At 32.5% G+C, this 22,218-nt stretch overlaps 1 protein-coding gene across 2 annotated transcripts in view; it reads right to left on the bottom strand.

Moving 5' to 3' along the window:
• LOC139518052 (protein eyes shut homolog) overlaps window positions 1-22,218 on the bottom strand; it is a 114,318-nt gene that overhangs the window by 20,662 nt on the left and 71,438 nt on the right. For both annotated transcript variants that reach the window (XM_071309702.1, XM_071309703.1), the window contains 24 exons: window positions 17,267-17,386; window positions 15,744-15,866; window positions 15,216-15,329; window positions 14,674-14,787; window positions 14,302-14,415; window positions 13,535-13,648; window positions 11,534-11,647; window positions 10,577-10,696; window positions 9,803-9,919; window positions 9,455-9,571; window positions 8,919-9,032; window positions 8,404-8,517; window positions 7,601-7,714; window positions 6,691-6,804; window positions 6,384-6,500; window positions 5,785-5,898; window positions 5,218-5,333; window positions 4,864-4,934; window positions 4,061-4,355; window positions 3,194-3,264; window positions 2,604-2,883; window positions 1,144-1,214; window positions 757-944; window positions 189-301 (listed from right to left, as the gene is read on the bottom strand). In XM_071309702.1, the coding sequence (XP_071165803.1) occupies window positions 189-301; window positions 757-944; window positions 1,144-1,214; window positions 2,604-2,883; window positions 3,194-3,264; window positions 4,061-4,355; window positions 4,864-4,934; window positions 5,218-5,333; window positions 5,785-5,898; window positions 6,384-6,500; window positions 6,691-6,804; window positions 7,601-7,714; window positions 8,404-8,517; window positions 8,919-9,032; window positions 9,455-9,571; window positions 9,803-9,919; window positions 10,577-10,696; window positions 11,534-11,647; window positions 13,535-13,648; window positions 14,302-14,415; window positions 14,674-14,787; window positions 15,216-15,329; window positions 15,744-15,866; window positions 17,267-17,386 (3,059 nt within the window). The remainder of the gene's footprint in view (window positions 1-188; window positions 302-756; window positions 945-1,143; window positions 1,215-2,603; window positions 2,884-3,193; window positions 3,265-4,060; window positions 4,356-4,863; window positions 4,935-5,217; window positions 5,334-5,784; window positions 5,899-6,383; window positions 6,501-6,690; window positions 6,805-7,600; window positions 7,715-8,403; window positions 8,518-8,918; window positions 9,033-9,454; window positions 9,572-9,802; window positions 9,920-10,576; window positions 10,697-11,533; window positions 11,648-13,534; window positions 13,649-14,301; window positions 14,416-14,673; window positions 14,788-15,215; window positions 15,330-15,743; window positions 15,867-17,266; window positions 17,387-22,218) is intronic.

Here is a 22,218-nt window from a genome sequence, read left to right as displayed (position 1 = left end):
GATGTCACCAACGTATTCAAATTCCATAACATTTTGTTACCATAACAGTGAAAACCAGATGTCCATAACCACTACACTATTTCTGAGTCGTAGAAGGTAAAATAAATGTTGGTTTTGGAGATTAAATCTTTTGACAGTCACAATGCATATGCCACACATTCACATGAGAATACAACTATAGGACTTACATCATTACAGAAATTTGTCTCAAATTCTTTGAATTCTGAGGAGTCCTTGTTGAGATGTTGTTCAGCCTGTGGGAGACTGTATACATAGTAGGTGATGTTGGACAACCAGGCATCTAAAAAAATAAAACCATAATGTTTATATATTTCCAGAATTATTTTCTTTCTGCAATATATTCTTTCATGCAGCAATTGAATGCTACTTTTTATATGATCACAGCCAGGAACATTTCTATTATTAGGGCTTTTCCACTAAAATGTATGTGGGAGGGTAGGAAGGAAAGTTGAATTATTGAATGTGGGTCGCAGGTCTTTTTTCATCATGCGTCTATAATGTCTATTACCAATATGCAAAATTATTAAAAAAAATGGTTCTTGGTTATAGGAATATTTGAAAGTCCCTTCCTACCCACCCACATATATTTTTAATGGAAAAGCCCTTAAATGCAACTTCAATTTTTCACTTTAAATATGTTGAACTTTCTTGATATTTTTCCCACTAGTTTAATGATACTTCAACTGTTGTAAAATTAAGTACATAAAACATTTAGAACTTGGTCATATATCTTACCATGCAGGATATACTCCCATGTATCATAGAAGACAATTAGATCTCCTACAAGATGACCAATACTGTTCATGTAGCGATATCGAGGGAAGTCTTCAAACATCATGCCAGCAACATTCTGTTGTAACTGTTGTACGTTCTTATTGGAACCACCAAACTGTAGTTCCATGGTTATGGTTACTGGGTTATTGCTAAAAAAAACAAATTACCTGTGTTATAATGGACTCATCTAGATGTAGTGAAAAAATATGTGAATTGCTGTGAAAGTCTACAAAGTAGTTAAACTGATTAATTATCCCATACTATTGTTAACAACTAAATTCTATGACAAACAAGTCTTACGAAATCTCCTAATAAAGAATGAACTGAAGTGAAAAGGGTTTTACTCACCCAAACTCTTTTATTGAGCAGCTTTCGTAGTCAGGGAATAGTGATGGATGTCTCTTCAATAAATTGTCAACCTGCAAAATAATATTTAACATAAGTCTTGTCAAATCTAGTCATTCTAAGTATTTCTTAAGTATATTTGTAAAACCGGTAGCAGTTTTATATGCCAGCCGATATGAAGAGAATTAGTTTAGTAATTTATATTTGAAAAAAAAGAGTAAAATTCTGCAATCTTTTCAAAATTCTTTTTTTTAAATTAACTGAATGATAAAATCTGGATATTTCAGAGCAGACATGTCAGTTTTAATAACACAATGATAAAGATGTGGAAATTAACAAATATTTAACCTAATAGGGTAATTCTACACATAGTCTCAGTTTTACTAAATAGACATATATTATCAGATATACAAGACTCTTCGTGCCTCCATTGGCAATACATAATCCCCTGTGCAAAGGCACTCTAAAACAAAATCTTAAAAAACAAGAATGTGTCCATAGTACACAGATGCCCCACTCGCACTATCATTTTCTATGTTCAGTGGACCGTGAAATTGGGGTCAAACTTATAATTTGGAATTATAATTACAAAGATCATATCATAGGGAACATGTGTACTAAGTTTCAAGTTGATGTAACTTTAACTTTATCAAAAACTACCTTGACCAAAAACATTAACCTGAACTTTGCACTTTCATTTTCTATGTTCAGTGGACCATGAAATTGGGGTCAAAACTATAATTTGGCATTTAAATTAGAAAGATCATATCATGGGGAACATGTGTACAAAGTTTCAAGTTGATTGGACTTCAATTTCTTCAAAAACTACCTTGACAAAAAACTTTAACCTGAAGAGAACGGACGCACAGACGGATGCACAGAAGGACGGACGAACGAAGGAACAAACGAACGGAGGCACAGACCAGAAAACATAATGCCCCTCTACTATCGTAGGTGGGGCATAAGGGGAACATGTGTACTAAGTTTCAAGTTGATTGGACTTCAACTTCTTCAAAAACTACCTTGACCAAAAACTTTAACCTGAAGCGAACGGACGCACAGACGTACGAACGAACGAACGGAGGCACAGACCAGAAAACATAATGCCCCTCTACTATCATAGGTGGGGCATAAGAGGAACATGTGTACTAAGTTTCAAGTTGATTGGACTTCAACTTCTTCAAAAACTACCTTGACCAAAAACTTTAACCTGAAGCCAACGGACGGACGAACGAACGAACGAATGAACGGAGGCACAGACCAGAAAACATAATGCCCCTCTACTATCGTAGGTGGGGCATAAAAATTGATCGTAAATTAAGCTGAAAAGTTCATGACTTAATTAGTATTTTACTAAGTTTTTTTTCATGAAATTGATTGTGCAGGCACATTGATAGCGTACTATTGATAGGAAGGTATTCTATAACCCCATAATTGATTTCATAAGAAACTGCACAACTCACATCTGCACAGAACAGTTTGGCATGACCTTGGAACATTCCAGAATTTTTGTTTAGAAGTTGTTGGTCCCATGTTAAGTTGAGTACTCTGAAGGTCAAGGGCACTGCAGTAAAATCTGTGAAGAAGTCTTTGAAGAACAATAGATTTCCAAGGACGTATCCAAGGAAATTCTGGTAACGAACTTCAGGAAGTTGAGTTTTAAACAAGTTCATAATTCTGTCTTGAAGGTTGAAATGTTGACCTTCAAACGTCAGATCAATCGATGCTGTAGTTGGATTATTTCTGTGGAATACAAATGGTTTATAGATAACAACTAACCCTTTTTGATATAGGAAATTACAGAAATACAAGAAATATTGGAATGTATCATTACATGAACATTAAAGTAATGATAGAAAAACTAGAGATTTGGAATTTATAATTACATGAAAATCATTTTAACAATAATTTCCTTTAATTTTTTTATCCTAAAAGATTTTAACATGGAATTTGGATGAGGTTTAATTTCAAAAATGCATATTTTTGGTATGGAAATTTTCCTAATGAAATCATTTTATTCATCCCTCGAAATGTAAAATAAATATAAACAAACCCAAATGCTGTGACTCTGCATCCAGTGTAACCTGGAAACTGGCCTTTGAATTGCTGCATGAGTCGATCAATCTGTAAAATATCAGGAAAGATGTTAACTATAAAAGCATTGTTAAAAAGACATCCTATTCAAGGCTCCATAATAAAGATCATACAAAATGGTTCATATTGAATAGCTTTGAAGTTGCTTCATGTTTCAAATTTACAAGGAAGTAAAAACAGTCACAAAGGTTCTGATAAGTAACTGTGTATTCTTTAAAGTATTACATCTTCATTTATTGAATCATAAGGTATGACATTGTCAAACAGAAGCTGATACCATGCTACATGACCTGAACATATTTTTCACACAACCCCTCCCTTGTTGTCCCATCTCTAAATTCAAATTCAAATTAAAAGTTTTATTTAGAGTCGATATTCAATAAACTACATAAACACAAGCTCTAGCGAGTTTTTCTAATCAACCACTCTATTGACAAGCTGATAATTAAAATTATTTTATGATTTGGCATGTCAAAGCAGGATATTTTCATGTCAGTCATATATGTCCAAATTAATTTCAGGCCCTCTAAAACACATAACATTTTGTTCGAAATGCTTCAATAAACCATAATATACAAATAGTATATTATCACTTACAGAACTTAATATTTTCAGGAAGATAAAAAAATGCAGTTTTATGACACAATATCATAAATTGGAAATGCACTTTAACTGTTTAGCATAACAACAATAGGTGGCCTTTCAAGATAAACAAATGGTCTTGCAGTTATAATCCAGTGAGGTGGCCTTTCCAGATAAACAAATGATCTACAAGTTATAACCCAGCAGGTTGGCCACCTATTCCTATGTGATTTATACTACTTACATCAGCACAAATAGCTTGTGAGTAGGACTTGAAATAAAATGAGTTTGGATTCAACAAATCATTCATCCAAGTCAAGTTTAATGCCTGTAGGTCAAGTTGTGCTCTAGTTGTCTCATAGTCCATAAGGTAAATCAACATGTTTCCTATTCTTATAGCTTTAGAATTGCCCCATATTTCTTGAGGTAGTTCACTAAACAGGGTGTCCTTGAGTGTTTGTGATAGTCCTTGATTCTGGTCTCCTGTGAAAACGGCCTCCCAGTTTACACTACCAACGTTCCCAGTCTGAACATCTCGTCTAAAAATATAACAAATCAGTAGAATATTGATGTGTGCTTGATAATACCATGTTTTACATTCTTTAAAATAAAATTACTGTCTAAAATTTAAACAAATTTTAATTTCTAAAAAATAATCTAAATAAGTATAATTGTAAAAATGACATGTCTATTCAATGCAAGATGTAAATTTAAGTAACTGTAAATGCAGAAATTTTTGTGGGTTTTAAAAAATAATGTGAATAATGTGACTGAGTAAGTATCGCAATAATAAGAACTTGCATTCTTATATCTAATACATACATCTGTATGAAGATTTTCCTGACATTGCAATTATTTTGCCTATTTTTCAAAAATCGCAATAACAAATGCATGAAATTATTTCTGAATTAACAGTGTTATCTTTTAACTTTATCCTACTAAAAAATAAGCATTTGCCATAAATGGTGGTAAGGATATACTGTATGTTTCTTAAATGACTGATGCAAAGACTATATGTAATACAATAAGTATATGAGGTTTACTTACATGAACTCAGTTACTTTGCACTCTTTGAAATTAGGGAACAAATTGGGATACTGACGAATAATTCTGTTAACCTAAAAAAAACAAAGAAACTTTGCACATGATTTTTGAATCACGTTTTAAGATGCAGCAATTTAAATCACTGTACAGTAATTTGGTTTGAAGTTCCTTGTGTTCTGATATTTTAAATTTTAAGAGTTTATCTTACTAAATATAAGCAACATTAACTGTTTGGTATCTTTTTCTTTATGATTTTATAAGCTAGCACAGTGAGATGTACATCTATACTTAATTGAATATTTCAATGTAATTTTATACAATAAAACAATCTGAAATGATCTATAAATCTATTCTTACATCTGCACAGAAAGCTCCAGCTTGCATGATATACTCTGAACTTCTGTTGTTCATCAATTGTGGGGTCCATGACGTATTTAAAACCTTGAAGTTGTATTGGAAACCTGTCAATATATCTGAAAAAGAATTCAACAATGTTTCAAAAAGGACTGAAATAAAATAAATTTGTAAATTGTAAATCTTTGTTTTGTTTAAAATTTTGCCATATGTTTTCAAATTGTAATAAATAAACAAGAAATCAAAAAATATTGTTTTAAATGATGTATTTGATTATTAGTTATGGTGAATGTATGCTGTGGATTCATGCTCTGCATTATAAAGAATTACAAGTAAACATTATCTAATTAGAAAATGCTTGTACCAAATCAGGAATATGACAGTTGTTATCCATACATTTGATGTGTTTTAGCTATTGATTTTGCCATTTAGTTAGGGACTTTCCGTTTTGAATTTTCCTCAGAGTTCAGTATTTTTGAGAATTTACTTCTTTCTAATAAGATACACTGTACACTCATAAAGATTCTAACAGCTATAATCATTCCTTTATAAACATCCCTCAATACTTACTGATTTCACAGTTAGGTCCAGTGTAGTCTGGTGGACATATACACTGATAAGATCCTAAGTTGTTTACACAAGTACCTCCATTCAAGCAGGGGTTGTTAAAACACTCATTTATATCTACAAATATTAATAAATATCTTAGTTGAAATTACAACATAATGGAGAAACCTATCAAATCTTTTTTCTTTTGTTTATTGAAACCTCATTAGAATACCAAATACATTAAGAGGAGTATAAATCAATAACAATTCTCTGAAAGTCTCAAATGAAAAGAGTCACTAGTTCTAAGGAATTTAAGACACCACAAACTGTTAATTAACAATACTTTTCCATTCTTCTCTGTGCAGGAGGTCTGAGGAGTTTTAGATACAAAGTGCAAACTAGAAATCACAATCTTTCCAAGCTTCACTATGTCATAGGTATATTGTTAGTACAGTGTAACCTGTCTAATCCGACACCTGAGTATTCCAACATCCTGCTTTAACTGACAAATTTTCATGGTCCCAAAATATGCCTATCTTTGCAGGAAAAACCTGAGTATTCCGACACTCTGCTTAATCCAACATTTTTTTCTGGTCCCCCAGTGTGGATAAGAATCTTACCTATATCACAGTTTGGACCAGTCCATCCTGCTGGACAAGAACATGTGTATGACCCAAGTGTGTTGGTACACTGAGCTCCGTTCTGACATGGACTGAACCTTATACATTCATCTATATCTGAAAATCAAAAGAAAATGTCAAAGAAAATGGCAAGAATTATCGTCTTCATATTCTTAAACTAATTCTGACAAGTAACGTATTTAATAAACTATTCTCTATTCATTTTTACCAATGTTATATTATGATCTTTCTAAGTTAGAACTCTCATCGTTAATATAATGACAAACGATCCTTTAAACTAACTTACCAACTGTGCACTCTGGACCTTCCCAGCCTGGAGCGCAGATACATGAAAAGGATCCTACATTATCAAAACAGGTTCCACCATTTTTACAAGGGAAGGTTAAACATTCATTCACATCTGGAAAAAAGTGATAAAAAAGGAATATACAAACATAAATGAAATCTATTTCAATTTCATGAATTAAAACTATTCATTAAATAAATTAAAAAAAGAGGCTCCAAGGTGTCCAAAATGGCTCATTTGGGACCTATGTATAGGAAATATGACAACTAAGTTCTGTTTACAATGTCACATATCTATCTTTATTCAAAATTTATCCAATATAACCCTATGAATACTTATTGCATTCACACCTGGTTCCAGTAAAGCCTAGAAGACAGATACATTTATAATCAGTATTGAACAACTACCAACAAACCAGCTGTGTAACATCTATACAAAAAATCTACAGTGGCAACCACTAGCCGAGAGGAAGGCCAAAGTTCTGCAAAGCAGTCATGATGTACAGAATAGTGCATGGCCTCGTAGCAATACCAACGCTAGAGCTACATACTACATCAGCCGTAGCTAGAGGACACACAACACCATTTCATGTACCGTATGCCAGAACTTCAACATGCAGGCATTACTTCTTTCCAGACAGCATACGGATATAGCCTTCCACAACCTTTGGTGGACAGTACCTCACTAAATGCTTTCAAGCAGGGGGTACTGAGCTGCAGTATCCCTTAATCACACCATCAGACTGTTTTTAACTTGCACTATGTAAATATTTTCTTGCACCTTTGTTGTCACACCCAGCATGGGCAATAGTGCGATAATACTTAACTAAAGGACTGCAATGTATTGGAAGAAGGAGAAGTTGACATCTGTACCATCTAAAGGTCTGACCTATAACCCAATGTTTACTTACTTCCTTCACATCTGGTTCCAGTATAACCTTTAGGACAGATACATCTGTATGATCCTTCCAAGTTCTCACAGGTTCCTCCATTGAAACATGGGTTAGATACACACTCATCAGTATCTACAATACACACAATATCAAAACAACATATAACTATCATAGGTGTATGTTTTTGCATGTATGAAGTAAAGTATATACAAATGGAATTTGAAACTATAAAATTTAATCATACTTAATGTAAAGCAGACATGAGACCTTTGTGAACAAAGATTAACGCTGATATGAATAATCAATTCAAATTCATTTGTATAATTACATATTCTCTTATAAACATCAAGTCTACCTTGTGCAAGTTTGTTCCTGATTAAAAGAGAATAAGAAGATTTGTTTACTCTAAAAATGGCACATTTCCCTCAGTATTTCATTTCCCTGTGTGAACAATCTTCACATCTACCTGTGTGAACAATCTTCACATCTACCAAAGTCAAGCGAAATAAATGTATGGCATACATACATTAAACCCAGCATTACTTGAACTGATTTGATTTGATTGAATTTCTGTTTTTTAAATCCACTTTTAAGCACCACAGCGGCTATTCCGTGGAGGTCAGATTTTATTGATGGAGGAAGCCAGAGTGCCCAGAGAAAACCACTGACCATAGATAGGAAAACTGACAATCCTAGTCAATAAAGATTAATGTCAAGTGCATCCACATGAGAGGGGTTCCAACTCACAACCTCAGTGTTGATTGGCTAGCGAATACAGTAGTTACTACTTAGACCAATCTTACTTGAACTGTATAACATACCATTTTTACAGTTGAGGCCTCCTCTGCCAGGTGGACACTGACAAACATAGGATCCAATAGTATCTATACAGGTACCTCCAAACAAACAGGGGTTAAGCAGGCATTCGTTGATGTCTGAAATGTCAACATAATTGTTACAAGCATGTGGTCCAATTTATATCACATATCTTCATTTTCATGTTTTATTCAAAATGCTTACCAAACATATATTTTTATTGTAAATAATAAAGAAAACTTTGCTGAGGTCTTAAAATGTTTTACAAGATCTTTATCGAGAATGACATAACTTAAATTAAATTTATGGACAAAATGTATTGTCTGATAATACCAATTTCATGTTTATTTAAATAAAGAAAGGAAACAATATAGATTGATAGTTTGATTAATGTCAACTGCCAAATATTGCAATGCTTATTCTAGCTAGAAATGTAAAATTGATTGATTGATTGATTACTGTTTGCACCATAGTCCAGTTTGACATATTCAGATCAATTGAAATGTAAGAAAAAACTTACTTATTCCGCAATTAGGTCCTGTGAACCCTGGAGGGCATTGGCATTGGTATGACCCTGGTGTATTGGTACAGATAGCCAGATTCAGACATGGCGTCTGTAAACACTCATCAATATCTAAAATAAACAAACATTAAACTTATCATAAAACAGAGTTCATATGGTCAAGTGTCATTCCACAATAATAAGCAAATATATATTATACTTAAAAACATTTAGGCTGGATGAAATTTTAAATACCAATGATTTTATTGAAATTTTTCTTATAAATTTGTTATAAGCATGAGGCTAGTGCTATAAGAAAAAGAAATTATGTTAAACAAATGTATATATGGTTTCTCAAAACAACTGATCTATGTTTAAGGAACTGGTTGACCTTGACACATGGTTACACCCTTTTTTTATTGTTGAAATTCATATTGACAGAGCTTCTGTTCTCAAAGTTATTTGATTGTAAACATTTGTTCCTGCAATAGACCTTTCAGGAAAAGTTACATCAATATTTGTAAGTCTAACATCACAGTCTAAGATATACTTACCGATTGAACAGGTAGGGCCTGTCCATCCGGGAGCACATTGACACTGGTAGGATCCCTGTGTGTTCATACAGAAACCACCATTCAAACAAATATTGGTATCTATACACTCATTTATATCTGAAGAGGGAAAAAAATGAAAATGATTTTTTTTATTTTCAAAGAGACATTGCTTTTCATATTATGATACAACCTTTCAGTAATGAGCCTAAAACCTTAACTCTTGTTTTTACCTCACAAAATAATAACGAAACTTTAACATGATTAAAACATTATTATTAAAATATCAAACAAATAGAACAAAGGAATGGTTAATATCTTCCTAAAAAATATTTGTATTGAAATCCTTACCCAGTTGACACTTTTGACCTGTCCATCCCGGTGCACATAGACATTCGTACAGCCCTGGTGTATTACTACAAGTAGCTCCATTTAGACAAGGGTTGGCAATCAAACATTCATCAATATCTAAAAAGATATGTTATACATATATATCTAATAAACTAACAGTATTGATAATAATAACATGACACAGTAAAACAATACAATCAGACATAACTATTGAAAGAAAAATTTGAATGTCATGAAACTTATCTCAAAAGCTTTCAATTGCATGTAAATTTAACTTACCCACTGTACAGTTAGTTCCTTGGCAGCCTAGAGGACATTGACATCTATAACTTACCCACTGTACAGTTAGTTCCTTGCCAGCCTAGAGGACATTGACATCTATAACTTACCCACTGTACAGTTAGTTCCTTGCCAGCCTAGAGGACATTGACATCTATAACTTACCCACTGTACAGTTAGTTCCTCGCCAGCCTAGAGGACATTGATATCTTTAACTTACCCACTGTACAGTTAGTTCCTTGCCAGCCTAGAGGACATTGACATCTATAACTTACCCACTGTACAGTTAGTTCCTTGCCAGCCTAGAGGACATTGACATCTATAACTTACCCACTGTACAGTTAGTTCCTTGCCAGCCTAGAGGACATTGACATCTATAACTTACCCACTGTACAGTTAGTTCCTTGCCAGCCTAGAGGACATTGACATCTTTAACTTACCCACTGTACAGTTAGTTCCTTGCCAGCCTAGAGGACATTGACATCTATAACTTACCCACTGTACAGTTAGTTCCTTGCCAGCCTAGAGGACATTGACATCTATAACTTCCAATTGTGTTGACACACTGTCCACCATTTTGACAAATTCCAATAAACTCATTGCATTCATTGACATCTAATAAAAAAAAATAATCACAAATTACAAACCTTAAATATATTGTGTACAATAAAAGATGGTTAATTTACAGGAAATCAAACTACAGTCATAAAAACGTTCATTTCAACTCTGTCACCTAATTAGAAATATTTCATTACTATGAATGTAGCATATACTAAAATAAAAGAAGAATGTGTCAATGGGACACAGATACTACAGCTAAAGCAGCAATTATCCATACAGTAAATAAAGGGACATAACTTAAGTACAATGAAAGTGATTCCACTTAAATTCAAGTTTGATCTGTATTTGGTAGTTAGTAATGTGTATAAGTTTCATAACATTTGGAGGAGACATAGTAAAGTTAGATTGAGGACATGGCAAATTTAATAATTTTTCCATTTATAAAGGGACATAACTCGAGACAAGTAAATGACACAACCAATGAGATCTGAATTTGGTGATAATAAGCATTGTGAATAATTTTCATAGCAATTGGCTGTGGCACACAAAAGTTGGTGAACGGAAACTAATTTTGTGACATACAGGTGTATGGATAGACAGTTTGTGACATACACGTGTATGGATAGACAGAAGTACAAATGGATAAGGGTAAAACTATATTCTCCCTGTGCTGCAACAGGGCACAAAAAGGCTTACAGTCAAATTGCTTACTTATGTGTTCTACTCATTAATTACAAATCATTCAATTGCAAGTTAAAAATAAAATTAAGAGTACAGTTGATTACATTGAAACTTATGTGTAATACAATATTTTATGAAACTTATGTGTAACACAATATTTTACCAAATGTACAATCGGATTTATAGCATGGGTGATAATATTGAACTTACCAAATGTACATCCTGTTCCAGTAAAACCAGGTGGGCAAACACATTCATAACCTCCTGGTTTGTTCACACATGTGGCACCATTCATACAAACATTCTGTAGACACTCGTCAAGATCTGAATACAAAATTGACAATAGTATTCTCAGGTATGCATAACATTAAATAGAATATTTCAATTCAATATATTAAAGATATGTTGATATTTCAAAACAAGAGGCTCCCAAGAGCCTGAATCGCTCACCTGGTAAACAATGCCTTTGGCCATGTTTTTTGACGAAATAGAAAATAAAACACAAACTTTATTTTATACACCCTACTGATCATTCAGTTGAAGTTTGGTTGAATTTGGTTGAGTAGTTTTAGAGGAGAAGATTTTTTAAAGTTAGCAAATATGATGAACAAATTGTGAAAAAATTGTCATTAAAGGACATTTACCACTTAAGGGGTCAATTGACAATTTTGGTCATATTTAACTTATTTGTAGATCTTACTTTGCTGATCATTTTTGCTGTTTACAGTTTATCTTTATCTATAATGATATTTAAGATAATGACCAAAAACTGAAAAATTTCCTTAAAATTACCAATTAAGTGGCAGCAACCCAACAATGGTTTGTTTGATTCGTCTGAAATTTCAGTGCTGATAGATCTTAACCTAATGAACATTTTCACCCCAAGTCAGATTTGCTCTAAATGCTTCCGTTTTTGAGATATAAGCCAAAAACTGCATTTGACCCCTATGTTCTATTTAAAGTAAGGGCGGCCATGTTTTTTGACGGATCAAAAATCGAAGCACACACTTTGTGCAGGATAATCTAAGGAACTATCATGCTAAGTTTCACCCAAATCCATTCAGTAGTTTCAGAGGAGAAGATTTTTTAAAGTTAGCAAATATGATGAACAAATTGTGAAAAATGTCATTCAAGGACATTTACCCCTAAAGGGGTCAATTGACAATTTTGGTCATATTAACCTATTTGTAGATCTTACTTTGCTGATCATTTTTGCTGTTTACAGTTTATCTTCATCTATAATAATATTCAAGATAATGACCAAAAACTGCAAAATTTCCTTAAAATTACCAATTAAGTGGCAGCAACCAAACAATGGTTTGTTTGATTCATCTGAAAATTTCTGGGCTGATAGATCTTGACCTAATGAACATTTTTACCCCATGTCAGATTTGCTCTAAATGCTTCCGTTTTTGAGATATAAGCCAAAAACTGCATTTGACCCCTATGTTCTATTTTAAGTTACGGCGGCCATGTTTTTTGACGGATCAAAAATCGAAGCACACACTTTGTGCAGGATAATCTAAGGAACAATCATTTTAAGTTTCATTCAAATCCATTCAGTAGTTTCAGAGGAGAAGATGTTTGAAAAATTGTTAACGACGACGACGACGACGACGGACGCCAAGTGATGAGAAAAGCTCACATGGCCTTTTAGGCCAGGTGAGCTAATAATTTAATTTTCTGATTGGCTGATGTCGTTTTGTCTATCAGCTCATAGACATAATTTTGTCATGTGACCGTGACTTCATCAACGTTTTTTCATGATTTACTCCGGTTTAAAATGGAATTAAGAATTAAATTATAAGAAATGACTGTTATATTTTTTCTGTCTATTCTAAATAACATAAAAATGTGGTGCACACTTTAAATAATCCAGTGTGCTCCACATTTTTTATGCTATTTCTTCATAGACAGAATAAATATTACAGTCATTCCTTAAGTGTGATAACTGGTGTCTAGAAGCCCTCTTCATACAAACAAATTCTTTTAATGAAAACTGTATTTGAAATTAATTACCACCTTATAAAATCTACTATCTGTGTTATTATATGTCAACCTCTTCATAAAAATAAATTCTTTTAATGAAAACTGTATTTGAAATTAGTTACCACCTTTTAAAATTGTTATATGTTTATAATAACATCAACCTAATGGTATTCAACAGCCTTTTTCACAATTAAATCTACGAATGATATTTTCATTATCTACCTATTTCACAGAAGTCTCCTTTCCATCCTAAGCCACATAAACACTGGAATGACCCTGCTGTATTTATACATGAGCCACTATTTAAACAGGTTACTTCTAAACATTCATCAATATCTGAAACGAAAAAATAATAATCAATAAGACAGATTTTATCGAAATCACCACAAACAAAAAGGCTGTTTGGTTTTACATTCACTGGCATTTCTTTCTATTTTACATAATTTTATTAAATTATTTTTTACACTCCTAGTCCATGGCAACAATATGGTAAAAATATAAATATGTATATATATAAAAAAATAACCTGATGTTCAGGTGTTGTCCTTTGTTGATACGGTTCATAAGTGTTTCTAATTTTTAATATAGATTAGACAGTAGTTTTCCTGTTTGAATTGACATTTTTAGAGCCCTTTAGAGCTTGTTGTTCAATGTGAGCTAATACTCCGTGTTGAATACCATACTTTGACCTATAATGGTTTACATTTCATTCAATTGTGACTTGGAAGGGGAGTTATCTCATTGGCACTAATACCACATCTTTTTATATCTATTGTGGTTATCATATTGAAATTTTTTCTATCATTTTTCTTTCTATGATACTTTGGTGATTTCTGATTTCTTTCAGACATCTTATTACTCTTTTAATTCTTCAATCCTTCTTCCCTTTGTATTCAAGGAAACAGCTAAACATGTATTTCCTAGACAATTTTCTCAATCATACTGATATTATAATGTTACCACTTTTGGTGAACTTGTTTTATACTTACCAGTAATGCAGTTCTTCCCTGTATACCCAGGAAGACAGGTACATGTGTAACTGCCAGGAATATTATTACATGTACCTCCACTCTGGCACGGGAAACTCACACATTCATTGATATCTGAAATATTAGAAAAATGGCATATTTCATCTTATCAATTTTTGTCACTTTTATGCATTAACTAAAATAAGATGATAAGTAATAAGTACAAGGGCGGATCCAGCCATTTATAAATGGGGGGTTTCAACTATATTTCCCCATTTATTTGCATTGATCGTCAGAAAAAAGGGGGGTCCAACCCCAGGAACCCTCCCCCTGGATCTGCCACTAAAGTAATACAACTGGTATCATGTACCTGAAGCTTTATATAAACCTTACCTATAGTACAGAGAGGGCCACTCCAGCCCGTTGGACATTGACAAGAGAAAGATCCAGCACTGTTGATACAAGTAGCACCATTGGAACATGGACTCTGCAGACACTCCTTCACGTCTGTTAAAAAAATATAATAATATTTTGTATTCCAAGGATATTGGTAACAAACTCAGTCCTAAGTGAGTTATTATATTTTGATGCCATACATTTTTTTTATGCTTCCACATTATTTTAAGCAAACACATTTTTGACATGAACATTTCATATTAGGAAAACAGAAAATATGCTTTAATATAAGAATCTTTAAACACATTTTTAGGAGCTCGAAACTTTTCATACCATGTAGGCACTGCTCAATTGTTAAAGGTTGTACAGTAAGTCATACATTACAAGAGCTGAAACCCATTTCTCCCATGATTCCATGCCCTCCTTCTAGATACTCTTAACTTAAAAAATCTTTGTGTACTATTGTATACATATATTTCATGCCTAAGTCTAGTCAGACAAGCACATTTTTTATGTTTCTTGAATTATATTTTACTTACCTATTTCACACATTGGACCAGTCCAGCCAGCCAGACATGCACATGTGTAGGATCCTTGTGTGTTTGTACATGTGCCTCCATTTTGGCATGGTCGAGTAAAACATTCATTTATATCTATAAAAAAAATACAATTTACGAGACTTGTTACAACAGGTATATCTAAATAGACATAATTTTCTGAGATATAAAACAAAAGGTTTATCAAATCATTATTTTTTCGGTTTATAAATTATACGTAAGGGATTTGTTTGCAAAAAAATATATCTTATTAAAATTGTGCAGTAAATAATTTTCACACACCAAATGCACACAAAAATTGCTATTCATTTATTTGGGATCTGTTGGAATCGCAGCAACATCTGTAGGTATAAATTTCTTGGAAACTTTACATATCAAACATCATGTTTGAATAGTCACTTCTTTTAATCATTTCTGGTAAAAAGAAGTTAAATTGATAAGAATTTTTCTCATATAATTTCCTTTATCAGATCCAAAGAAACAAGCATTTGTTGTTTAGAATGTACGTACCAACATCACAATTTGTTCCTGTCCACCCTGGGAGACACTGACACATGTAAGATCCTTCTGTATTGATGCAATTACCTCCATTCAAACAAGGGTTACCACTCAAAGACATACATTCATCAATTTCTACAATATATTCAACAAGGAAACATTTAAAAAGTATACTTTTCTTTTACTAAATCATTCTCCTTTAGAATCCATAAGTTTTAAAATACAATTCTTATTCACAGAAATTTGATGTAATTTCTAATACTTAAAAATTAAATCTTTAGTCACTATCAAACCCAATAAAAACAAGAATGTGTCCATAGTACACAGATGGCCCATTTGCACTATCATTTTCTATGTTCAGTGGACTGAAATTGGGATAAAAACTCTATTTTGGCATTAAAATAAGAAAGATAATATCATAGTGAACATGTATACTAAGTTTCAAGTTGATAGGATATCAACTTCATCAAAAACTACCTTGACCAAAAACTTTAACCTGAGGTGGGACAGACGGATGAACGGGGGGACGAACAACAGACGTACAGATCAGAAAACATAACGTCCCTTCACTATGGTAGGTGGGGCATAAAAATGAATATAGAGACTTGTTCTTCCATATTTAGTTTACCTTTTCATTCCCATCATCAAATGTATAGCTTTGCAGATTAGAGCCTTACATACTTACATGTTCACACTAATAAATTCCCCCACCTTTTAGAAGACAGATAGGTAAAAGTTCATTTCCTGCACTGCATTTCTAATATACTGGAGTGTAAAATGGAGATTGAAAAAAGGAATGTGTCAAAGACACAACAGCCAAAGGCCACCAATTGGTCTTCAATGCAGCGAGACTATATTTGTATTAAACCATTTTTTATATCTTCAAAAATTTTTCAGGATTCTTCTTTTTAAAACTCATAATACATTTCCACAAAGACAGTCAATTATTAATACGTATAGACCGGCATGCACCAAACGTAAAGAGTAAATTGACAAAGTCAGTATACGTTATTTGCACGCCAGAGAAAGGCTAAGCAATTGTTAAACGCTTGTTGCATAAGTTTGAAGTATGTTGAAATACAAAGGTATACGCTTGGCGTCCAAGATACGACCGAAAGCGTCTCAAATACGTTCAAGAAACTTTTTTCCTTCGTAGCGTGCATTCCATCTACGTTAAACAAACACCAGGCATACGCCAACATACATTTCTTGAATGCCCGATAAACGCTTGGGTACGCTTCTCATAGGCCCAATACACACTTAAAGCTCGTTTTGCACACGTAACAGATATGATTGACAGGTTGATTGCATCCAAAATTACTAGCGTGTTGGCAGCGTACATGATTTTTTAACATGCCCAACGTACGGCGGAGCTATACGCTGATGTGTGACGCCGGTATAACTTTTTACAAATTGTGACTTGGATGGAGAGTTGTCTCATTTGGCACTCATACCACATCTTCTTATACCTATTTTATGATTTCCTCTTGAAAATCTCTACCCAAAACAGTAAAATGATGAATATGTATACTAACCCACTTCGCATCTATGTCCAGTGAATCCTGGTGCACATTGACATGTAAAGTTTCCAGACAGATTTATACAGAATCCACCGTTCATACAAACGTTTATCTTCTCTACACATTCATTTACATCTACAACAGAAACACATATTTGTATTCATTTCCAATGAAAAATATTTTATCATTCAGAGCTGTGAAGTTTGCACTGTTCATTTTTGAGACTATAGTTATTTTTATCTTTAGGAAAATCTATATTCCTGCAACCCTGAAACAAAATTTACATAGAATCTTTGCTGAATTGAATAAATTTTAAAATAAAAAAAAAAATTAAACTTGATATATTGATAAACAACAGAAAACTGTTTATTTGGAATAGTTTGTTTTTTTTAAATTTTATTTTTGAAGATGAAACATGTGAAATTACATAATACAGTATTAGACACAAGTATAAAAAGTTAAATAACACTTGTAAGGTCAATTAAATCATAATGGTATAATAAGATATAAATATTACAATTGATTTTGTTAATTTAATGCTGCTTCTAACAATTGCCACTTCTGATCCAATTTTATTTTTTGTGTAGGGGTTAAGAAACATACAGAGTATTTTTCTATTTTGATCCAATACTTTAGATATTCTATCCCACCATATTTTGTGGGCAATACGCTCTTACATCTACATTTGTATATATAGTATTTAAGTAACAACAAAATATTATTAACTGTTTTACTGTTGACAAAATCCTCAGACACACCTAAAATGACCTCTTTTGCACTAAAAGGCAAGAAGATGTCATAATTTCTAATCCAATCTATAATGGAAAACCAGAAGTTTTTTGTTACAAGAAACAAGATGGCGGCAGGTGTAGGCGGTGTCTTAACAGCTCTCACAATTTTTACCATTTTCAACCGTCTTCTGGCATCACCACCTGAGCCAGTAAACACCAACATTGAATATAATATAGAAGATTTGGGTTTTTATGCAGCAAGGTCGATTCAAACATACCTTCATAGAGAACTTTTAATAGATCTACTGCACCCCAGAGTACAAATCAAACAGACCCGTAATACGTGTAACAAAAATAAAGAACTGAATACGAACTGTAAATATACAACGTCTATTTGTATAAGATTACTCTTACTATCAGGAGATGTTTCTTTAAATCCTGGGCCAGTAAAATTTCCGTGTGGGACATGCGAGAAGGAAGTCAGAAAGAACCAACGGGCAATCCAGTGCGATGATTGTAACGTGTGGTTCCACCTAAAATGTATAGACCTACCCCTAAACGAATATGAACTACTTGGAAGTACAACTGACAGCTGGTTCTGTAAAATATGTTATCTACCAGATTTTAGCGATTCTTATTTTATTGATTTTAACGAGGAATCAAACGCACCAAATGACAGTCTATCGTCTAACTCTACTTCCGGTGTAAACAAACTTTTATTTCAAGACTTGAGAGAGACCAGACGTCTGCATCCAAAGAACTTTATTGCGGCATATGTTAATATTAACAGTCTCAGATACAAATTTGATGAGGTAAAAGATCTACTCACAGATAATATAGTTGACTTACTAATGATTGCCGAATCAAAATTGGACAATACCTTTCAAGACAACCTATTTCAAGTTGAAGGTTATAAATTACAAAGGCGTGACAGAAATCAGTACGGGGGTGGCTTACTTACCCTGATTAAATCAGACTTTCCATCAAGTAGAAAACAATGTTTCGAATCTGATATACTTGAAAATATTTGCTATGAAATTTATATAAATGATGCCAAATGGCTTATTATGGGAGCATACAAGCCTCCGTCCATGAAAAATGATGACTTTATTGAAAATTTTACAAAATCACTAGATAAATGTTTTGTGTCATATGACAATATTATTATTTTTGGTGACCTAAATTTTGACATGTTGTCTGCTGAAAAATCTCAAACTCTACATGATATATGTGATATTTTCAACTTGTCCCAACTGGTTAAAGGCCCAACATGTTTTAAAAAGGGATGTAATCCATCCCTTGTAGATGTTATTATTACAAATAAAAAGAATTTGTGTTTTAAAACAATAAATAGTCCAAATGGTGTTAGTGACTGTCATAATATTATTTCAACAGTTGTGAAAGGAAATTTACCTGCACAAAAACGCAGGGATGTAACATATAGAAGTTACAAAACTTTTGATATTGATGAATTTACAAATGATTTACAGAAAATAAAGATTTCAGAAAATTGTAATGAAAAAGATTTAAATAGAATATATGATGATTATGAAGAAGATTTTAAAAACATATTAAATAAACATGCACCTGTAAAATCTAGGGGTCAAAGAAAAAAACCACTTCCATGTATGAATAAAGAACTGAGAGGGGCCATATATAGAAAACAAATGCTTTATTCACAATATACTAAAAACCGGAGTGACAAAAATTGGGAGAAATTTAGAAAACAAAGAAATTTGGTAACAAAGATAAAGAGAAAATCAATAAAAGTATACTTTTTAGAACGTTGCTCCGGTGGGTCAAAATCTTGCGATTTTTGGAAAACAGTCAAACCATTTTTCTCAAAAAAGGGGAACTGTGGAGAGCAAAAAATTTTATTATGTGAAAATGACAAAATTGTAAATTGTTCAAATGAAGTTTCAAATGTTTTTAATAATTTTTTCTCCACAGTAGCAGACAAAATTGGAGCAGATGTTGTATATGACCCCTCAAATCACCCTAGTATAAAAGAAATTTTGGATAACAGAAAACATAATTCTGATTTTGAATTTTAAAAAGTATCAAATGAAAATGTTGAAAAAATTTTGAATAAAATAAACATAAAGAAGGCTACAGGAGCTGATGGTATTCCAGCAAAAATAGTGAAAAATTGTAAATCTTATATTGCACCACAGCTGACAACTCTTGTAAATTTGTCAATTGATAATAATTGTTTCCCCGATAAACTTAAAGAAGCCCAAGTGACCCCCCTTCATAAAAAAAGTGACCCATTATTAAAAACAAATTATAGACCAGTTAGTGTCTTACCCATATTTTCTAAAATCTTTGAAAAAATATATGAAATTCAATTAACTGATTATTTTGATAAAATATTTAATCCATTTTTGTGTGCATTTAGACGTGGACATGGATGTCAGACCACACTTCTCAGAGTGTTAGAAGACTGGCGAGAAGCTCTTGATAAAAACCAGTACATTGCAGCAGTATTAATGGATCTTTCTAAGGCTTTTGACTGCCTGCCTCACAATATTATGCTAGATAAATTATCAGCATATGGTTTAACCCCCAATGCAGTTGCTCTTTTAAAGTCCTATTTATCTAATCGAAAACAGCAAATTAAAGTCAACAATGTTCTGAGTGGTTGGGCTGACATCCATAAAGGCGTACCACAGGGTTCGATACTAGGGCCATTGTTGTTTAATATATTTATAAATGATATTTTTCTTTTTGTTAAAAATGGTAGTTTATATAACTATGCAGATGACAATACTTTATCTTTTTGTACTCCAGATTTCGATTTATTAATTTCAACTTTGGAATATGATTCAAAAATACTTATTGAGTGGTTCAGGGTAAATAAAATGCAAGCAAATCCTGACAAATTTCAAGTTTTGGCTGTTGGCAAAAAGACCTTTGAAAAGAACCCATCTATACATATTCAAAATTCGAACCTCACATGTGAAAAAACAGTAAAATTATTAGGCATTGAAATAGACTACCAGCTAAATTTTGATGTTCATGTCAGCTCAATCTGTAGGAAGGCATCACAGCAATTAAATGTTTTAAAACGTTTAGGCTAATTTTTGGATAGACTTAGTAAACTTACTATATTTCATACTTTTATTCTTAGTAATTTTAATTTTTGCCCTTTGGCATGGCATTTTTGCACTGAGAAAAATTCCAAAAAACTAGAAAAGGTGCAGGAAAGAGCACTCCGTTTTGTTTATGAGGATTTTACCAGCTCCTACGAGGACCTCTTACTTAAAGCTAAGGTGCCTTCCTTGCAGATCAGACGGATAAGAACAATGGCTCTAGAAACTTTTAAAATTATAAACAACATCGCTCCTGTGTGCTTACAAAATTTGGTGAATGTCAAAAAATCTAAATATTCTTTCAGGTATGTAAATATTCTTGAAATTCCACAGGTAAAGTCAACCCGTTACGGTAAAAAATCGTTCAAATTTGCTGCTGCTACTTTATGGAACAGTCTTCCAAACCATTTCAGGACTGAAAACAGTTTTTCACATTTTAAAAGTCTTGTTCAGTCCTGGAACGGTTTGGAATGTCACTGTTCTGCTTGCAGATAATTCTTAAACTGTTTTATTATTTATGCTGCTTTTGGTTGCTCTGGTCAAGCATGTTTTTACTTCATTCTAAATTTGTTGATTATTTTTATTGCATGCTATGTATGTGAGATTCAACTTTGTATTACAGGTTGTTTTATATGTCAAAATGCACTGTTTTTATTTTATTTATATGTTTTATATTCGGTCAAAAGCTCCTTAGAGCTTGTGTTGCTTATTTGTACTCATGCCGAATCAAAATAAAGTTTTCTTATCTTATCTTATCTTACATTACATTCCCAAAAAATGTGAAAAATATTTTCTCTAACTTCTGAACAAAATGTACAAAGTTCAGTTTCTTTTAATTTACATTTATATAAAAAGGAATTACATGGTAAAATTCTATGAACAATCTTAAATTGAAAATTTTGTAAAAACAAATTTCTTGTTATAATGAAGGGCATGGAATAAATAGCATTCCAATCTTCAATCTGTATATTTAAGTCTATTTCCCATTTGTTACGGGAAGATAGTGATAATACTTTATTATCCTCCAGAAATAAATTATAGAAAAATTTACAAGATTTTGGTTATTTGGAATAGTTAACGTTGCAAAAAGGGAACAATAAAGACAAATATTTGTTTAATGATCATTTATAAATAACAGTATACA

This window comes from Mytilus edulis, chromosome 3 (genome assembly GCF_963676685.1).
Source record: "Mytilus edulis chromosome 3, xbMytEdul2.2, whole genome shotgun sequence".
Taxonomy (NCBI): domain Eukaryota; kingdom Metazoa; phylum Mollusca; class Bivalvia; order Mytilida; family Mytilidae; genus Mytilus; species Mytilus edulis.
Note: the sequence above shows the minus strand (reverse complement) of the source record. Positions and strands in the feature narration are given on the sequence as shown.